Here is a 14,454-nt window from a genome sequence, read left to right as displayed (position 1 = left end):
TAAACAATAATTTTCACAACATACCTACCTATATATCTACAGGGTCGGAAAGTCCCCATGGTTCATCGGCCGTTACGTGAGAGCGATAAAGAAAGTCATAGAAATCCGTGCGATAGAGAAAGAGAAAGACGGCTATAATGAAGGCGTCTAATAGTCACCGCCCATTTCGCCCTTCCACAAATAAGAAGTTAATCTTATTTTCATTTTAAGTACCTACTATTAAATATAGGGAAAATATACTCAAGATTATTTTTTACAGTGAATGTTCATTCCAGGGGATAATCTAAGGAATTTTAAGAACTACCCAAAATCAATCACCCTATGCTAGCTCAAAGAAAGCGGCCGAAAAATCGATTTGTGCAAATAACTTGTTATTCCCAACATAAAGCCCAATTACCCCCCCCCCAAATTCAGTACCTTTTAAATGCCGTACAATAAACTCTAATTCTTTGTTATATCCTTTCGAGTTTATTAATTTTAAATGTTCATGAACTGTATTCAAAGTACATAGTCATTGTTTTATTTCAATAAAATGTTATTTATTTATTAACCTTTTAGAGGACCGGCATTTAACAAGTATTCATGTTTCAATTTCATAGTACTTCAAGCAATCAAATTTTGCAACTGCCCTTTTTAACTTTTAAAACTAACTTTTTTTTTAAGAACTGCTTTTTCGGTCAGATCTAATCCTTAGATTATGCGCTGTTTATTCTGCTTTTATCCGAAATAAATTTTTCAATCACTTTTTCATCAAAGTTTAGTATTTCTCGCACCATCGATATCATTACAAGTGCTACAATCAACTTAAATTTCTACAATTAAAAAAAAAACACATTAGAAACAATATGTAAGTAACAAAATTTTACACCACACCTGAGCAAATTACATTTATTAAGAAAAAAAGCGGTGAATAGCTATTATACAGTCGGATTAAACAGAGCCCAAACTGCATAGAAAATATGTGCTACTCACACTCCGTCTTTCACTGTTGAGCGACGGTACCCATGACCACCGCTGTAAACACTTTACAGGTGTAGAGGCGAGCTACGAGTAGCCCACCTATTCAGAGTTTTGCAAACGAATTTTGCAAGTCGAGCTAAATTGACTGCACATTACAAAATTAGAATATAGAAACTTCAAGATGCTTTTCTTTACAGCCTTTCAAAAATCACTAAAAAAATTTGGAAATTTTTCTGCTCCCTTAATTTTTTAGCTGAGTGTATATTAGTTATCCATGAAATAATAATACCTATCATCTAGACAGTGAAGGTTTAGTACATTTTTTCCCAATTACCAAAGGTTAAAAAATAAATCTCACGTCATTTTGATTCACTCATAATATGAGTCAACGATCATTACGCTGAGTCTCATACCACCTCGACCAACATTGATCCACTCATTATGAATATGACACATCCCGTGAGTCAATTCTTCTTGGTGTGAGTCAGTGTTCAAATATTACACAAATTTCGTGCGACGTTCTGCCTTATAGTTAATAATTTCATCTCAATGCTAAGACGTAATATCAGAAAATAACGATATACTTCTTAAAATTACGCATAGTTATAATTAGGTATGGGGTTGTATTGGATATAAATGTCATACAAATTTTAAATAGGTACCTACTGATCAATAAAAGTTTTTCTTCATTATAGGCGAGCGGTTCACCCCTAAAAAGATGCTTGTAAATGAAGGTAATCGACTAAATTTTTAAAACAAAAACCTACAGCATGAAACTTTTTTTTATTTTATAAAGTGTATTTTTCTGATAATTTACATATTTTTTAATATTTTTCGGCGTGGTCAGTCAAATTTGTAAAAAATTGGCATTGTAAATTTTTCTTAATCAAGTTATTTCCTACAACTTTGCATTTGTAAGTACTAGTCTATTACTTCAAATAACTTTAAACACGTTTTAAAGTAGGTTGCCAACGAAGAAAAGTATTGTAATCTTAGACCTGGTAAGTACTCGGAATACCAAAGGTATTTTTCGAAAAATTAGCCCGGATGTCTCAGTATATTTAGTGTAAATGACGGTTAACTTTGATCGGCTATAACTACGTAACTAATTGACCAATCGATCTGTTTTTTTAAATAACCGTCATTCCAAGGACTTTTAAAACCTGCTGCTTTAAAAAAATTGGTTTGAATATTCCCAAAGTTATTCTAATTGTTTATAAGTACAAAAATTCGACCAACGTTTAAACAAGCGCCAGAGCTCTCCTAATTGACGGATTCGAATTTTTCAAAAAAGTTTGAAAGCTTGAGAACCCTTCTATATGTGATTAAATTTTCAAGTATCTAAGGGCCTTGGTTTTTGCTGTGCAGAATTTTGAAAATTTGCAATTTTTTTTCAAAATCTGGATTGCAAAATCTATCTAACCGAACTTTTCTTGAGGCAAGTATAAAGGTCCAATACCGAATTTAAATACCCCAAAAAAATTCCCTAAAAGGTATTGATTTTTAACCCCATTTTTGCGATTTTTTCGATTTTTACCATAATAATCATGATTCATTCGATTTGTAACTGGTCATGTTTTGTAAAAAATTTAATTACAAATATTTTTTTCATCTTCGATTTTCGCCTAAAATCAACTCTTGAAAAGATACATAATTAAATAGGAAGAAAAATATGACATTGTTCGAATTTTTTTAACGTATTGTGCCGCGAAAAGTTAAGCCCAAGTTTTTTTTAATGCGCATAGAAAAATTTTCATTTCTAGTGATATTTGAAAGCCAAAAAACCAAAAATCGCCGTGGATATACGATTCACCCAAATACGGCTTTTTGAAACAGATACCGTTTGGACTACTTTTTAAAACTCGACAACCGAAATTCAGGACTGATTTTTCACAGACAACCCTATACCACCGTGTTCGTAATGAAATAATCTTTATTTTAATTTAACTTTAATTCATTAACCAGACCGGTGCAAGTTACTAGTATCGATTTACCTGTTTATACCTACCTACCCAAGAGTTGTGACGGGAAAAAAATTGTCAACCTCACGTTTGCATATTCTATGGGCTTCATACTTTCGATTGGTATGGAATTTGTCTATTAACCAATCCAGTGAAATGTTTACAAAAAATTTTTTTTTAATTGTTAATTAATCATATTCTGGACTGAAATTTTTTAGACAACCCATTTGCAATATATTTATTGACATACTTAATTGGATATAAAATACTTTTCATCCATTAACCAGCTCGGTGAAGGTCGTTTTATGGTGGGATCCTATACTATAGTTGGAGTATCCCGAATAATTTTTAAATTTTCGTTGCCTGATTCAAAAGAAATAGGCATATTGGGTAAGGAAAAGGTATTGTTATGTATGTATGTTTTGTATGTATATACATATTTCTTTTTATATTATACATAAATAATAAACTATTATTATTAAATTAACAATTGTCTCCGTTTAATCAAATACTTACATATTTAACTGCTTCGAAAATATTGTAAATAAGAGGACTTATTCTGGAAAACTTAAAATTTCTAATCACAGTGTAGTCGAACATATATGAACGAACATATGAACATATTCTCAATTTAATGAAAAATGCTTTCTAGAAATTTCATTGATTTACATTCTTTAGAATTTTCATGAATTACTAACAAATTCTTAATTTTATTTTAATATATTCGACTTTAATTCAAGAGTTAAGAATATTTTCAATTAAATTATTTACTAATAAGTAGCGTTCATTGAGAACCAAGACACCCTGTAATATTCTGATTACCTAATGAGTCGGTTTGAGTAATTTATCTGTCTAATATAGATCACCACAAAGAACTGTAGGTACTTTAAATCAAGATACCATATCTCAGTCCATCAGATCAATACCTAAAATTTTTAATGGGACAAAAAATTGAGAAAAATCATTAGGAATGTCTAGAAAAATAATAATTAATTCAAGGTCTTTTTCTGTGACACCCAACAAATATTATTAATTTGGTGTTTACGACAAACAATTTTAATTGCAAAATAAATATTCCAATATCTCGACAATTTTTCAGCTTGGATGACAACATATTTTAATTTTCAATTCAAAACCGAGGTCAAAGGTTGATATTTTTTATTGGTACGTACCTGTTTTGAAGGACGCTGGAGACAGTGGCGTGGCAACTTTTTTAATAAAAGCGTGTCATTTTTTGCCGGTACAATATATCGTTTTGATCTTGTTAATTCAAAACATAATAGTTCTTTGTATCGTACTTATATCAAAACTGCATACTACCAAGATCGTTATAAAAAACATTTAGTGATACTTCAATTTTTTTAATAAATAGTATGTACAGTCGACGCAAGATAAAGGTTTCCAACCTAAAAGGCATACTACTTTTACAGGGGCGAGCCGGTGGACTATTAATAGGAATTAATAGGAACAACAATAAATTGCAGGCCTTTAGTATATGCATTATAAAAAGAGAAGAGTATACAGATTTTGAAATTATTTTGTCTTGCCACATTATTTTTCTTGTCCTTAATTATTAAAAATTAATATTTTGAAATAAGAATTTGTCATATTCTGCAGAAAGTAGGTAGGTAAGTCATGAAGGCAACAAAATAAAAAAATATTGTAAACTACAGTTTTATTATAACTTATACAGTTTCGGGAGGAAAGGGAAATATTTTAAGGATGTGTTCTGGAAGTGAAAATAAGTAAATAAGTTCATGACATTATGGGTCCGGAAATGTTTCCTTTCTGAGATAGATATCGAAGGAAATTTAAAATCCGGTTTTTTCTAAATATCTCGAAAACGATTTAAGATATTACACTGCCACTGTACTATACGCCAAAGTTCAGTGTAATATCTTTAAATCGTTTTCGAAATATTTAGAAAAACATGATTTTATTTTAATTCTACATCTATCAGAATGGAAGCCGGGTCCATAATGTTATGAACTTATTTACTTATTTTGACATCATTTTATAAACAATGAAAAAACAAAACAGTCTAATATTTTGTCCAACCATACCATCCGAATCAATAACGGCTTATTAATAATGTAACAAGGCGTCGTATATAATTCACGTCTATACCGTTCCAAATATTTTATATACGTTCCCAGAGCGTATCTCTATTTGGTGGAATATCGTCATACTGTTCATTCAACTGACCCATTACATAAGCCCATAAATTTTCAATCGGGTTCAAATTGAGACTTTTAGCTGGCCAAGGAAGAACGTTTATATTATTTTGTTCAATAAATGCCCTAACTACAGCTGATGTATGCACTGGTGAATTATCATGCTGAAAAATGAATTGTCTGTGGAATACTGAAACTAAGGGTACCATGATATCGGATAATATAGTGCGGTACTGAAGGCCTGTTAAATTTCCCTCAATCCTCCAAATTACTCCGGGTCCGGCATCTGATATCCATGCCCAAGTAGGCACAGAAAAGCGACAACTACGAGCTCTTTCGCAGACATATCTCGGATGAAATCGCTAATATTTTGGACGATAGACTAACTTTTCCAGAATTGGTGGATTGAAATATTTTTTAGTCGGAAAATATGACGTTATTCTAATACTGTTGCCCCTGTTGAATGTAATTTCTGGCAAATTGAAGTCTTCTTTCACGATGCTGGACTGTTAGAAGTTCTTTACTAGGAGCCGTATAATTAAAAAGTCCTTGTTCTTTTAATCTTGCTGTAGCTGTATTTTTACAACCGGGGAAGCCCGTTGCCTCTATTGCGTGGTGCATATCTGTAAATTGATTTTCTCGCACGTATGCTACCAATGCTCTGTCTTGATCTTCGGTAGTTTTTCTGTTGATTCCTGTTCCTGATCGACGATCAACTGACAGCTCAATTTCCCATTTACGATGGAGTTTATTTATACATGTGTGACTCACATGAAGTTCTCTGGCAACACCTCTTGCTGACCAACCATTTTCCAGCATTGCAATCACCCGACTTCTGCGACGAGGGTACAGTTGAGCCATTTTTTAAACTATTTACACTTACTACTCTGTACACTACAGAATCACTAAATACAACTCAACTAATCGCTATTTAATGAATCACTATCCAAATTACTAATAAATCACTCTGAAATCTCTAACTAAATAACGGTTTTCTGCCTACAAAATTGACACCTGTCACTTTAAAATTTAAAAGAAAATATTGCCGCGCGAGTCTAATGGGAACGCCCCATATAGACAAGCGGTTAAGCCGTAATATTTCAAACAAAATACGATTCAGTTTGGAAACCTTTATCTTGCGTCGACTGTACAAAACATTTGTTTTTTTAGTAGTATTTTACCTACTATAGTACCAAGATGGTTGTTATCCTTCATTCTTCTATTTTCTTTAAGTGTTATCTTTTGAATTCCTCTACCCTTTAAAATAATACCTACATATATCATATGTTTACTTCAATAGCCAAGATTACTACGGAACAAGTGTGTGGGTACATTTTCCGCTGTTAAATGTACATGTACAATACAAATTCTTAAATTAAAAAAAAATATTATTATAAAAGATATTTTATAACACCTTCACCAAGTTCTCGACAATCTAGACACAGGACATGTATTTTCAATTTTTTTATAATGCTCTGTTATCCACCCCATTGACTACTAATTTCATTAAATATTTTCTGATGTAGGTCACAAAATTATTAGATCCACCTTCTTTGTTTACTTTATCTTTCTGAATTTTCCATTGATTACAAATTTTTACGAATTATAAAATATATTTAAAAAAATGTCTTATAAATTATAATAGGGTTATTTCAAAAAAAAAACACCGTAGGTATATTTTTTGTTAATAAAATTTGTAAAATAAAAATCAAAGAACATATAGGATGTTTCATTTAACAACATATATTTGTCATAACTGAAAAACTGGAAGTTGCACAAAAATGATGCGTACACTTCTTCTTCTCTGCGAAAAGCTGAATAAAAATCATTTAGAGAAATACAAAAAAAATTGTAAAAAATTATTTGATATTACAATGGAACCATCAAAAATAATACGTATCTCAACTTATCTATCTATCCACAAATACGAAAAACACCCAAGGTTAAAAATTGGTCCACTTTGGACAAATGTAAGGAAACTGATCTAGGTTATTTGGGACAGGTATATGAAAAAATAAAAAGAAATCCATAGAAATTATTATTACAGTAAATAAAACAAAACTCTGACAACTGTGCGTAATACACTTAGAGGAATAAACTGCCTGAATATTTGAAATAAATATTAGATAACATTCAAAATTATATATACTTTATATAAAAATACAATACTTTGTAGGTACTAAGAAGCACCTAGAAGCTATATATTATGTGTTTACATCTCAGCTTGTCTAAGTAACAAATAATAATACATCGATTGCGATGTCCTATGCAGAATATAAAAAGCAAATCCTGTAAACAAACTCAGTCCTTTTATTGTACCAAAATCTCGTATTCGGGGAAAGACAATTCCTGGCCTCCATAGGGGATATAGCAAACACCGTGGCTTGGCTGTACTTTTCCCACGGTGAGAGCGCCATCGTGGACTACCCTTCCAATATACAGCGGTTCTCCGTCCTCGCTCTGGCCAGCTGTCAAAGCGTTTGGTGGAATGTTACCACCTGAAACAGCCAGCCACTGCCCAGGGAAGTCGCAGAGGACCTCATACTGAGGCATTGGATTTTCTTGACCACCCCATGGCACGTAACTCTGTCCGTGGCTTGGAACCAGTTTTCCGGGAATGATGCCACCGTTGAATTGCGCTCTGATTACGTAGACGGGTTCGCCATTGTCTTCGCCACCTGCAAATGACCTTGGTGGAACCTGACCATTACTTGAGGGTACCCAGCATACGGAGGAAAGATTGGCTGGAGGTGCTCCTGGACGTGGCACGCCTGAACGAAATAAATTTTAATCAAGCAATGATCATAAAAAAATGTTGGAATGCTTACCTCCTCCTCTAGGTGGTTCAATGATCCATGCTCCACGAGCGCCCCAACCAGTACAAACTCCAACATATTCGATATGAACAACTTCAGTATCGGACCAGCTCAAAAATGGTGGAACTTCGTTTTCTCTTCCGACCGAAATAGTGCCGTTCTGCCATCGCACCCAGAATCCACGGAACTCGTTCTCGTTGAGAATGCCAGGTGTAGGCACTTCGGCTACGTCGGGTTTAGACCTGTTTTTACGAATTATAGACTTGCTGTTTCCCCAACCGCCGATGAAAATCTCATACATTGGATCAACTTCGGCCGCTGCCGTAGAAAGTACAATGTGGGCATCATTGGGCGCTCTTACTCTGAACTGAACGACTCCAGAAGAATTTGGAAAGAAATTGTACTCGAGTCGATCTTCAGTCTGTAATTCTGCAAAAAAATATCTATAAATATATCTGTATACAGTGCGATATTTATTGAGGTAAATGTTACCGTAGTTACAATAATTTTCTTGAAATTCCAGTTCAACAAATATTATACAGACTGTACATACAACAGAAAGTTAAATAATAGTTTCATGCAAAAATATAGAACTAGGGACAGATTAAGTCTTTTGCCATATTATTTCATTTTGTGGTAATATCTGAAAAAGGTGACAAACTGCTCATTTTTCGTAAAATGGTGACAAGAATAATTTCTGTGAAATTCGACATTTATTTATTTATGATATTTTTAACAATTATTATTAACAAATTGTAGATTTTCCCAAAATTTCAAACAATATTGTATTCCTCTCACAATTTTAGGAACAATTTTGTGAATTTTTATGTTTTCTGTTTTTTCTATTCTCTTTTATTAATAAACTATTTTTGAAAACTTGCTTTGAAAACAGTAATTTTCTAATTTGTCAAACATTTTTTCAGAAAAATGCCGTAAATTATGTCAATTTCAAAAAATGTCTTCTACCAATTTTTATACTAATATTATTTTTTTTAGCTTTATTATCTACAGAACTTGTTATTCTTAAATGCAATTGAATGAATATTTTTTGGTTAAATAGATCCGTCTTTTTACAATTTTACTAACTTGTGGGTTAAAAAAATACAAATTTCATATAGACCTATAAAGCGTAGCTGAAAAATGAGTATTTACAAAATTAAAAAATAAATAATCTCCACCACCATTTTCGGTAATTAAAATATATATTGTCGGAAAGTGATGACTGATGCCCAAGCTCGGACGTAAACACCGAGAGTCATCTAGACGCCTAAGTGTGCGGGACCCAAAGTGAAGGGGGAAGAAAAGATAAACATTCCGGCTAGAGCGGAATAAGGGCTGACTTGAGGCATTCATTAGATATACACCAACTACGTAACATGTAAAATACTTACTATTCGAAGTTAATTTAATTATAACGTTTTACAACGTTTCCGAGTTTTATTGCATTATTTCTAACAATATGTATTAAATTGGAATAACTGACAATGAGATTGCTGAGCACTTCATTAGACATTATGTCTGAAGCAAAAAGATTGGTAAAATGTTACGAAAATCAATGGTTATTAAATACGTATACACTATTAAAAAAATAATTTGTATATTTATAATCGAAAACTAAGTAAATCAAGAAAACCTGTTAACAAAAACATAAAAACATGGTTAGTTAACAGTAGGTATCGTATAAAATGAATTTCTTAGCAGAATATTAAATTAAATCATTAAAAAAATATACTTCTGGAACTCAACCAATCTTAAAATGATGCAGTGAACCAGAAATGGTCTTTATGCGGTAGCCTAAAAATGGTTCATTGATTTGGATGAAATCCTTGAAGTTACATCATCCCCGAACAAGCATGCCAGAGCGGCGCCGTCAGATGCAGGGGCGTAGTCAAGAATTGCAATCTGTTCTTATTTATGTCTTTTAATTTTTCATAAAATGTTTCTATTAGTAATATGACACATCATTTCATCAGCTTAATTAAAAAAGACATTAAAATATATGGGATCTACAAGCTGTTTGACCTCAATTTTCAGCTCAGAAATGTAACCTTCATGCGCTGCAGTTAGGATTTAGGAAGGTACACTTTAACTTTACACTTTAACATGAAATGAATTTGCGGTAGCAGAGTGAATAGAAGTAAAAAAACAACTCAGTTTTCAAAACAAAATTATATACAGTGTTATTCGCATAACATTGTATTCTCCTTACCTTTTTTTATTTTAGTACTTAGAAAAAAATTACGTAGGAAATTTTCTTGTGATCAAAACTGCACTAAAATAATTGAATGTTGCAATTTGGACATACAAGCCAAACTTATAATTTTATTTATTTTAACTCCTGTAAAGCTTAGCATTTAGATTTAAATAAAAAACTCGTCAAAGTTTGCTGTTGTTACGCTGTTTTTAAATTGCGCGTGTGCTTTACTATGCATTTATGCCTCAAATCTAAAAAAAAGACGTTTAAAAATATTTAAATGGCGAGTGGGTATTTGAATTCGTTACAATATATATTTATCACGAAGATATGTAGTACCTATCAAAAGTTATCGGTATTCGTCGTGCTAGTTATTTGAAAAGGACTCATTGAGCCATTATATTCTCTGCACATAATTATTACTAATAAACAAGTCACGTCAAAAATGTGCATTCTATAATATCTTAAATAACAATGACTACATATCTATAAATAGCTGTTTTTATTGCCTCATACAAACAGAAATGGTCAAGTGAACTAGAGGTCGCGTAGCATGACGTAATACAACACTTAATCAATGACATAGCCTCAGGAGTTCGAGGAGACATGCTAAAATCACATTAACCTATTTGTCAGCTTTACTGGTATTTTCGGATATGATCCGTACTTCTTTGAGTGTTTTAAAAATAAATCTTGAAGCAATCAATTCCGTTCCGGCACGCTATAGCCCAATATCTTTACAGGCAGTTAGTAATTTTGTGTAGAATTTTAGATGCGTCATGAAAACTATAATAACTCCAATAACCATCATTTAAGTTTCAAATCAAATTCCCATCTTTTATAGCCCAATAAATTATTTTCCTATCGTTGGGAGGCTTTTATTATTGTCATTTGGGCGCCAGTAAATACTTAACCAGACTTTTCGTGACAAGATTTAGAAAACAATGTTATATTGTACCTATCCTATACAGAGTTTAGGAAATTATACTTCAGCAACATGATATTATATTGTGTCTGTTAATAAACAGAAAAGACATGTAAACAAAATCCTTGAAGGCGCCACCAATGTAAACAGTAAACAGGTATAATAAACAGTAAACAGGTAAACAGTGATAATAATAATTAATTATTAGTTTTACAAACAAAAATACATTCTTGTCTGTTATGGCTTATTATTTATGTACCAGATAGGAATCCAATATTTATTTAAAAATCCTTTCATTTTACCTTGATATCCTGATTGAAGATAATTAAAGAGGCATCTTTCGTCATTAATTAATATTACGATATGCAAATTTTGAAAAACAAGCTAATTTTGAATAATTTTATATTATTTGACCATGAACGTCAAAACTACACTATTAAACAAAATTTAATAATGTTTGTGCTAGTGGGAATAATAAAAACCTAGTAATAAAGTAAAGTTGTAACTTAAACGCTAAATGCAAATAATATATGATAAATGATGAATATTTTATCATCTTACTGCTAATTAGAACTACGTAAATACATAATATTCTTTTAAAACTATTATAGCGTTCCAATTCTTTTTTTAATTTGTTTGCTGAAAAAAGATTTAAGTAGGTAGGTACTTAACTCTGTCAAGAAGTTGTTACAAAATTTACACAAATCGAAAAATGCTTTTTTACACAAAAAATGCACTAAGCTAATAAATTCATTTTACATAAAAAAAATATTGTCAAAAATATGGTAATTATTTACTTTAGTGGCACCACCTCCAATTTTCACAAAATTTTGTCTACACCCCTGTTTTCGATGGTGCTGAACACGAATCTGCAGTTTTTTTTGTGCGGTCGAACCTAGTTTTCGAGAAAAAATTTTTCAAAATTCTAACCTGGATATTTCAAATAACACTACGTAGAACTCTGTATATTTTGTAGCTTTCCAAAATTTTGTAGTTTGAATCCGCCATTTGTAATTCGTGATGACAACATTGAGTTCCCCCACTCTCATTCAACTCTGTTCATCCCACATAAAGTTACTATAATTTTATTTATTAAATACATATTTTTTTTTAGTTCAAATTCGGGAAAATGTGTTTCTTAAACAATGTTCATTGTTGTTCATTACAGATGTTCTGAAAGCTACATAAAATATACAGAGTTCTACGTAGTGTTATCTGAAATATTCAGGTCAGAATTTTGAAAAAATTTTTTCTCAAAAACTGGGTTCGACCGCACAAAAAAAACTTCAGATTCGTGTTCAGCACCATGGAAAATAGGGGGGTAGCCAAAATTTTGTGAAAATTGGAGGTGGTGCCACTAAAGTAAATAGTTACCAAAAATATATAGCCGATATGAAGTATTGTTATTACAAGTTTTTTTTTCATTTGTCAAAAAACTGTTCAGGTTATTTTCCAAACACCCCGTAGGCAAAGCAGTTTTCTCATATTTTATACATACTCTATCATTTAAATATTAATATATTGGAAAGCTATATTTTCATAAAAAAACTATTTTTAGATACATAAATATTGTTCCCATGCGAAAAATAAAGAGAGAGGTCCAACGATTATCGTCTACATAAAATAACTCAAGCGAGGTACCGGTTTTTAATAAGATGCCGGCGACTGTATACATGTTTAGTTGCGGTATCTATAAATACTTTTATCGTTTACAATACTGAAAACTTTCCCTGTTTTTTAAAATTTAGCGCTGCGACAAATCAGACATTTCCTATTACTTAGTAGTACATGCAAGTAATATTAAAACATATGTTTTATGCCATAGAAGTATTTTTGAATACAAATTTAATAAAAACCATCTATCGATTTTCGATCTACGCTATTAGATCGATAAACATCGTAAAGATAAGCTCTAGCATTTCTAATAAGTAAACACAATTGATAAGGCACAACTTTATCTAAATAGTCAACTTTTCAAGATAAAATTCGATATTTCGCTATGTAACTCCCGCTTTCTGAAAAACTTTGAACTTACCGATTACATTACTCATGTTGAAAATTGTTAGAAAAATCCAACTACAACACACCACACTTCGAAATTCAAACTGAATACGTCGGCACTGCGATGTATCTATAAACGTTCCACGTTTGCGCGTTTATTGTACAGGTCAGGACTGACCTCGAATGTTGAATAGTGGACTATGACGTACCTATTCAATGAATCATTGCTGATGTGAAACATCAAGTTAATTTGGGTCATTTTCCATCATCAAAGAGACTAATAATCATATATTACGTATCTCTACAACCAGGTATATCTTCTGAAAATCTATTTAATCACTTATCACCATGAACGTAGGTAGGATTTTTGCTTGGGGTGGGCTTTGAGGGGCAGCTAATCAGCCTGCTAGTCCGACCAAAAAGGTGATATTATTATATCGTTTTTTTCCTGGGGAGAGCACCGAGCTCTCTAAGGGGGGGCATGCCCACCCCCTACCCCCTCTAGCTACACGCCTGCTTATCACATTATCAGTAAATAAAATTTACCAGATTTTTTGTAATACAAAATATCGAGCGTCGGGTGATTCATGAGCGTCGGGTCTTCATTTACAAGACGGAAATCTGATCCAATAATAGATAAAGTTGATCTAGAAAATACCAAGGCCAAGACTGTCCTGCGTGTATTTAAAACGTAATTGCATTAATTGAGCCCAAAAAGTTCACTAAGCTTCAACAAATTTGTCATCAAAATGTTTACTATTTACGTATCTAATTTATACAGGGTGAGTCAGTTTTTTGTAGACAAACTTTAACAGGAAATAGAACAGATGTTTTTAAAAAGAAAAGTTCCTATAAACATATGTCATAGAAGGCTTCGTTTCCGAGATACAGGGTATTGAATATAATTTTTTTTCCTCGAATATTCATTATAACTTATAAATGAATGCTTAGATTTTTTTCATGTTTGGGAGATAATGCCTATTAATTAAGGGGCATAAAACAAGCAGCGATAAAAATGTTCAAAAACTTGCACATTGGCGGAGTGGAGGGGGTGGTCAACCCCTTTCTTAAACAGAACTTCTACACCAATGACTATTTTAAAAAAAACTGTTATTTTCATTATCTACATAGTTTAACAAAAATAATGTCCCTTCTTCTGTTTCGAAATTCCTGTGCGTTTCCAAGTTATTTTGATTTTTAGTGTTTGATGTGGTGGTACTAAATTAATTAATTTATCGGCTAAAAATTTAATTCTTTCAACGAAACCTACCGAAATATGGTTTGATAAGGATTCTAAAAAGCCGAAATCTCTCATTCTTTATCTCTTTCCAATGTAGTCAAAATAAATGTTTGTTATATCAAGCCATACTAAAATACAAGACTTTTATAAGTTGAAATCTGTTTAGTACACTAATTTTAACAA

General features: G+C 31.9%; 1 protein-coding gene across 1 annotated transcript; it reads right to left on the bottom strand.

Moving 5' to 3' along the window:
• Positions 1-7,116: 7,116 nt before the first annotated feature.
• LOC108912786 lies at positions 7,117-13,174 on the bottom strand. The gene is made up of 3 exons (XM_018718173.1): positions 13,066-13,174; positions 7,924-8,340; positions 7,117-7,866 (listed from the first exon to the last, which is right to left on the bottom strand). Exons 1-3 carry the CDS (start codon positions 13,079-13,081, stop codon positions 7,406-7,408), a joined length of 894 nt encoding a protein of 297 aa, XP_018573689.1. The 5' UTR covers positions 13,082-13,174; the 3' UTR covers positions 7,117-7,405.
• Between the last annotated feature and the right edge of the window lie 1,280 nt (positions 13,175-14,454).

The sequence above is a fragment of the Anoplophora glabripennis genome, unplaced genomic scaffold (genome assembly GCF_000390285.2).
Source record: "Anoplophora glabripennis isolate ALB-LARVAE unplaced genomic scaffold, Agla_2.0 scaffold824, whole genome shotgun sequence".
In the NCBI taxonomy this organism is placed as follows: domain Eukaryota; kingdom Metazoa; phylum Arthropoda; class Insecta; order Coleoptera; family Cerambycidae; genus Anoplophora; species Anoplophora glabripennis.
The sequence above is the reverse complement of the archived record's forward strand: the minus strand, read 5'-3'. Positions and strand labels throughout refer to the sequence as shown.

Bases quoted from the DNA above. Each gene is read 5' to 3' on its own strand.
- LOC108912786 (XM_018718173.1), bottom strand. The intron at 7,867-7,923 runs GTAAGCATTCCA...TATTTCGTTCAG, and splicing joins TGAACCACCTAGAGGAGGAG to GCGTGCCACGTCCAGGAGCA.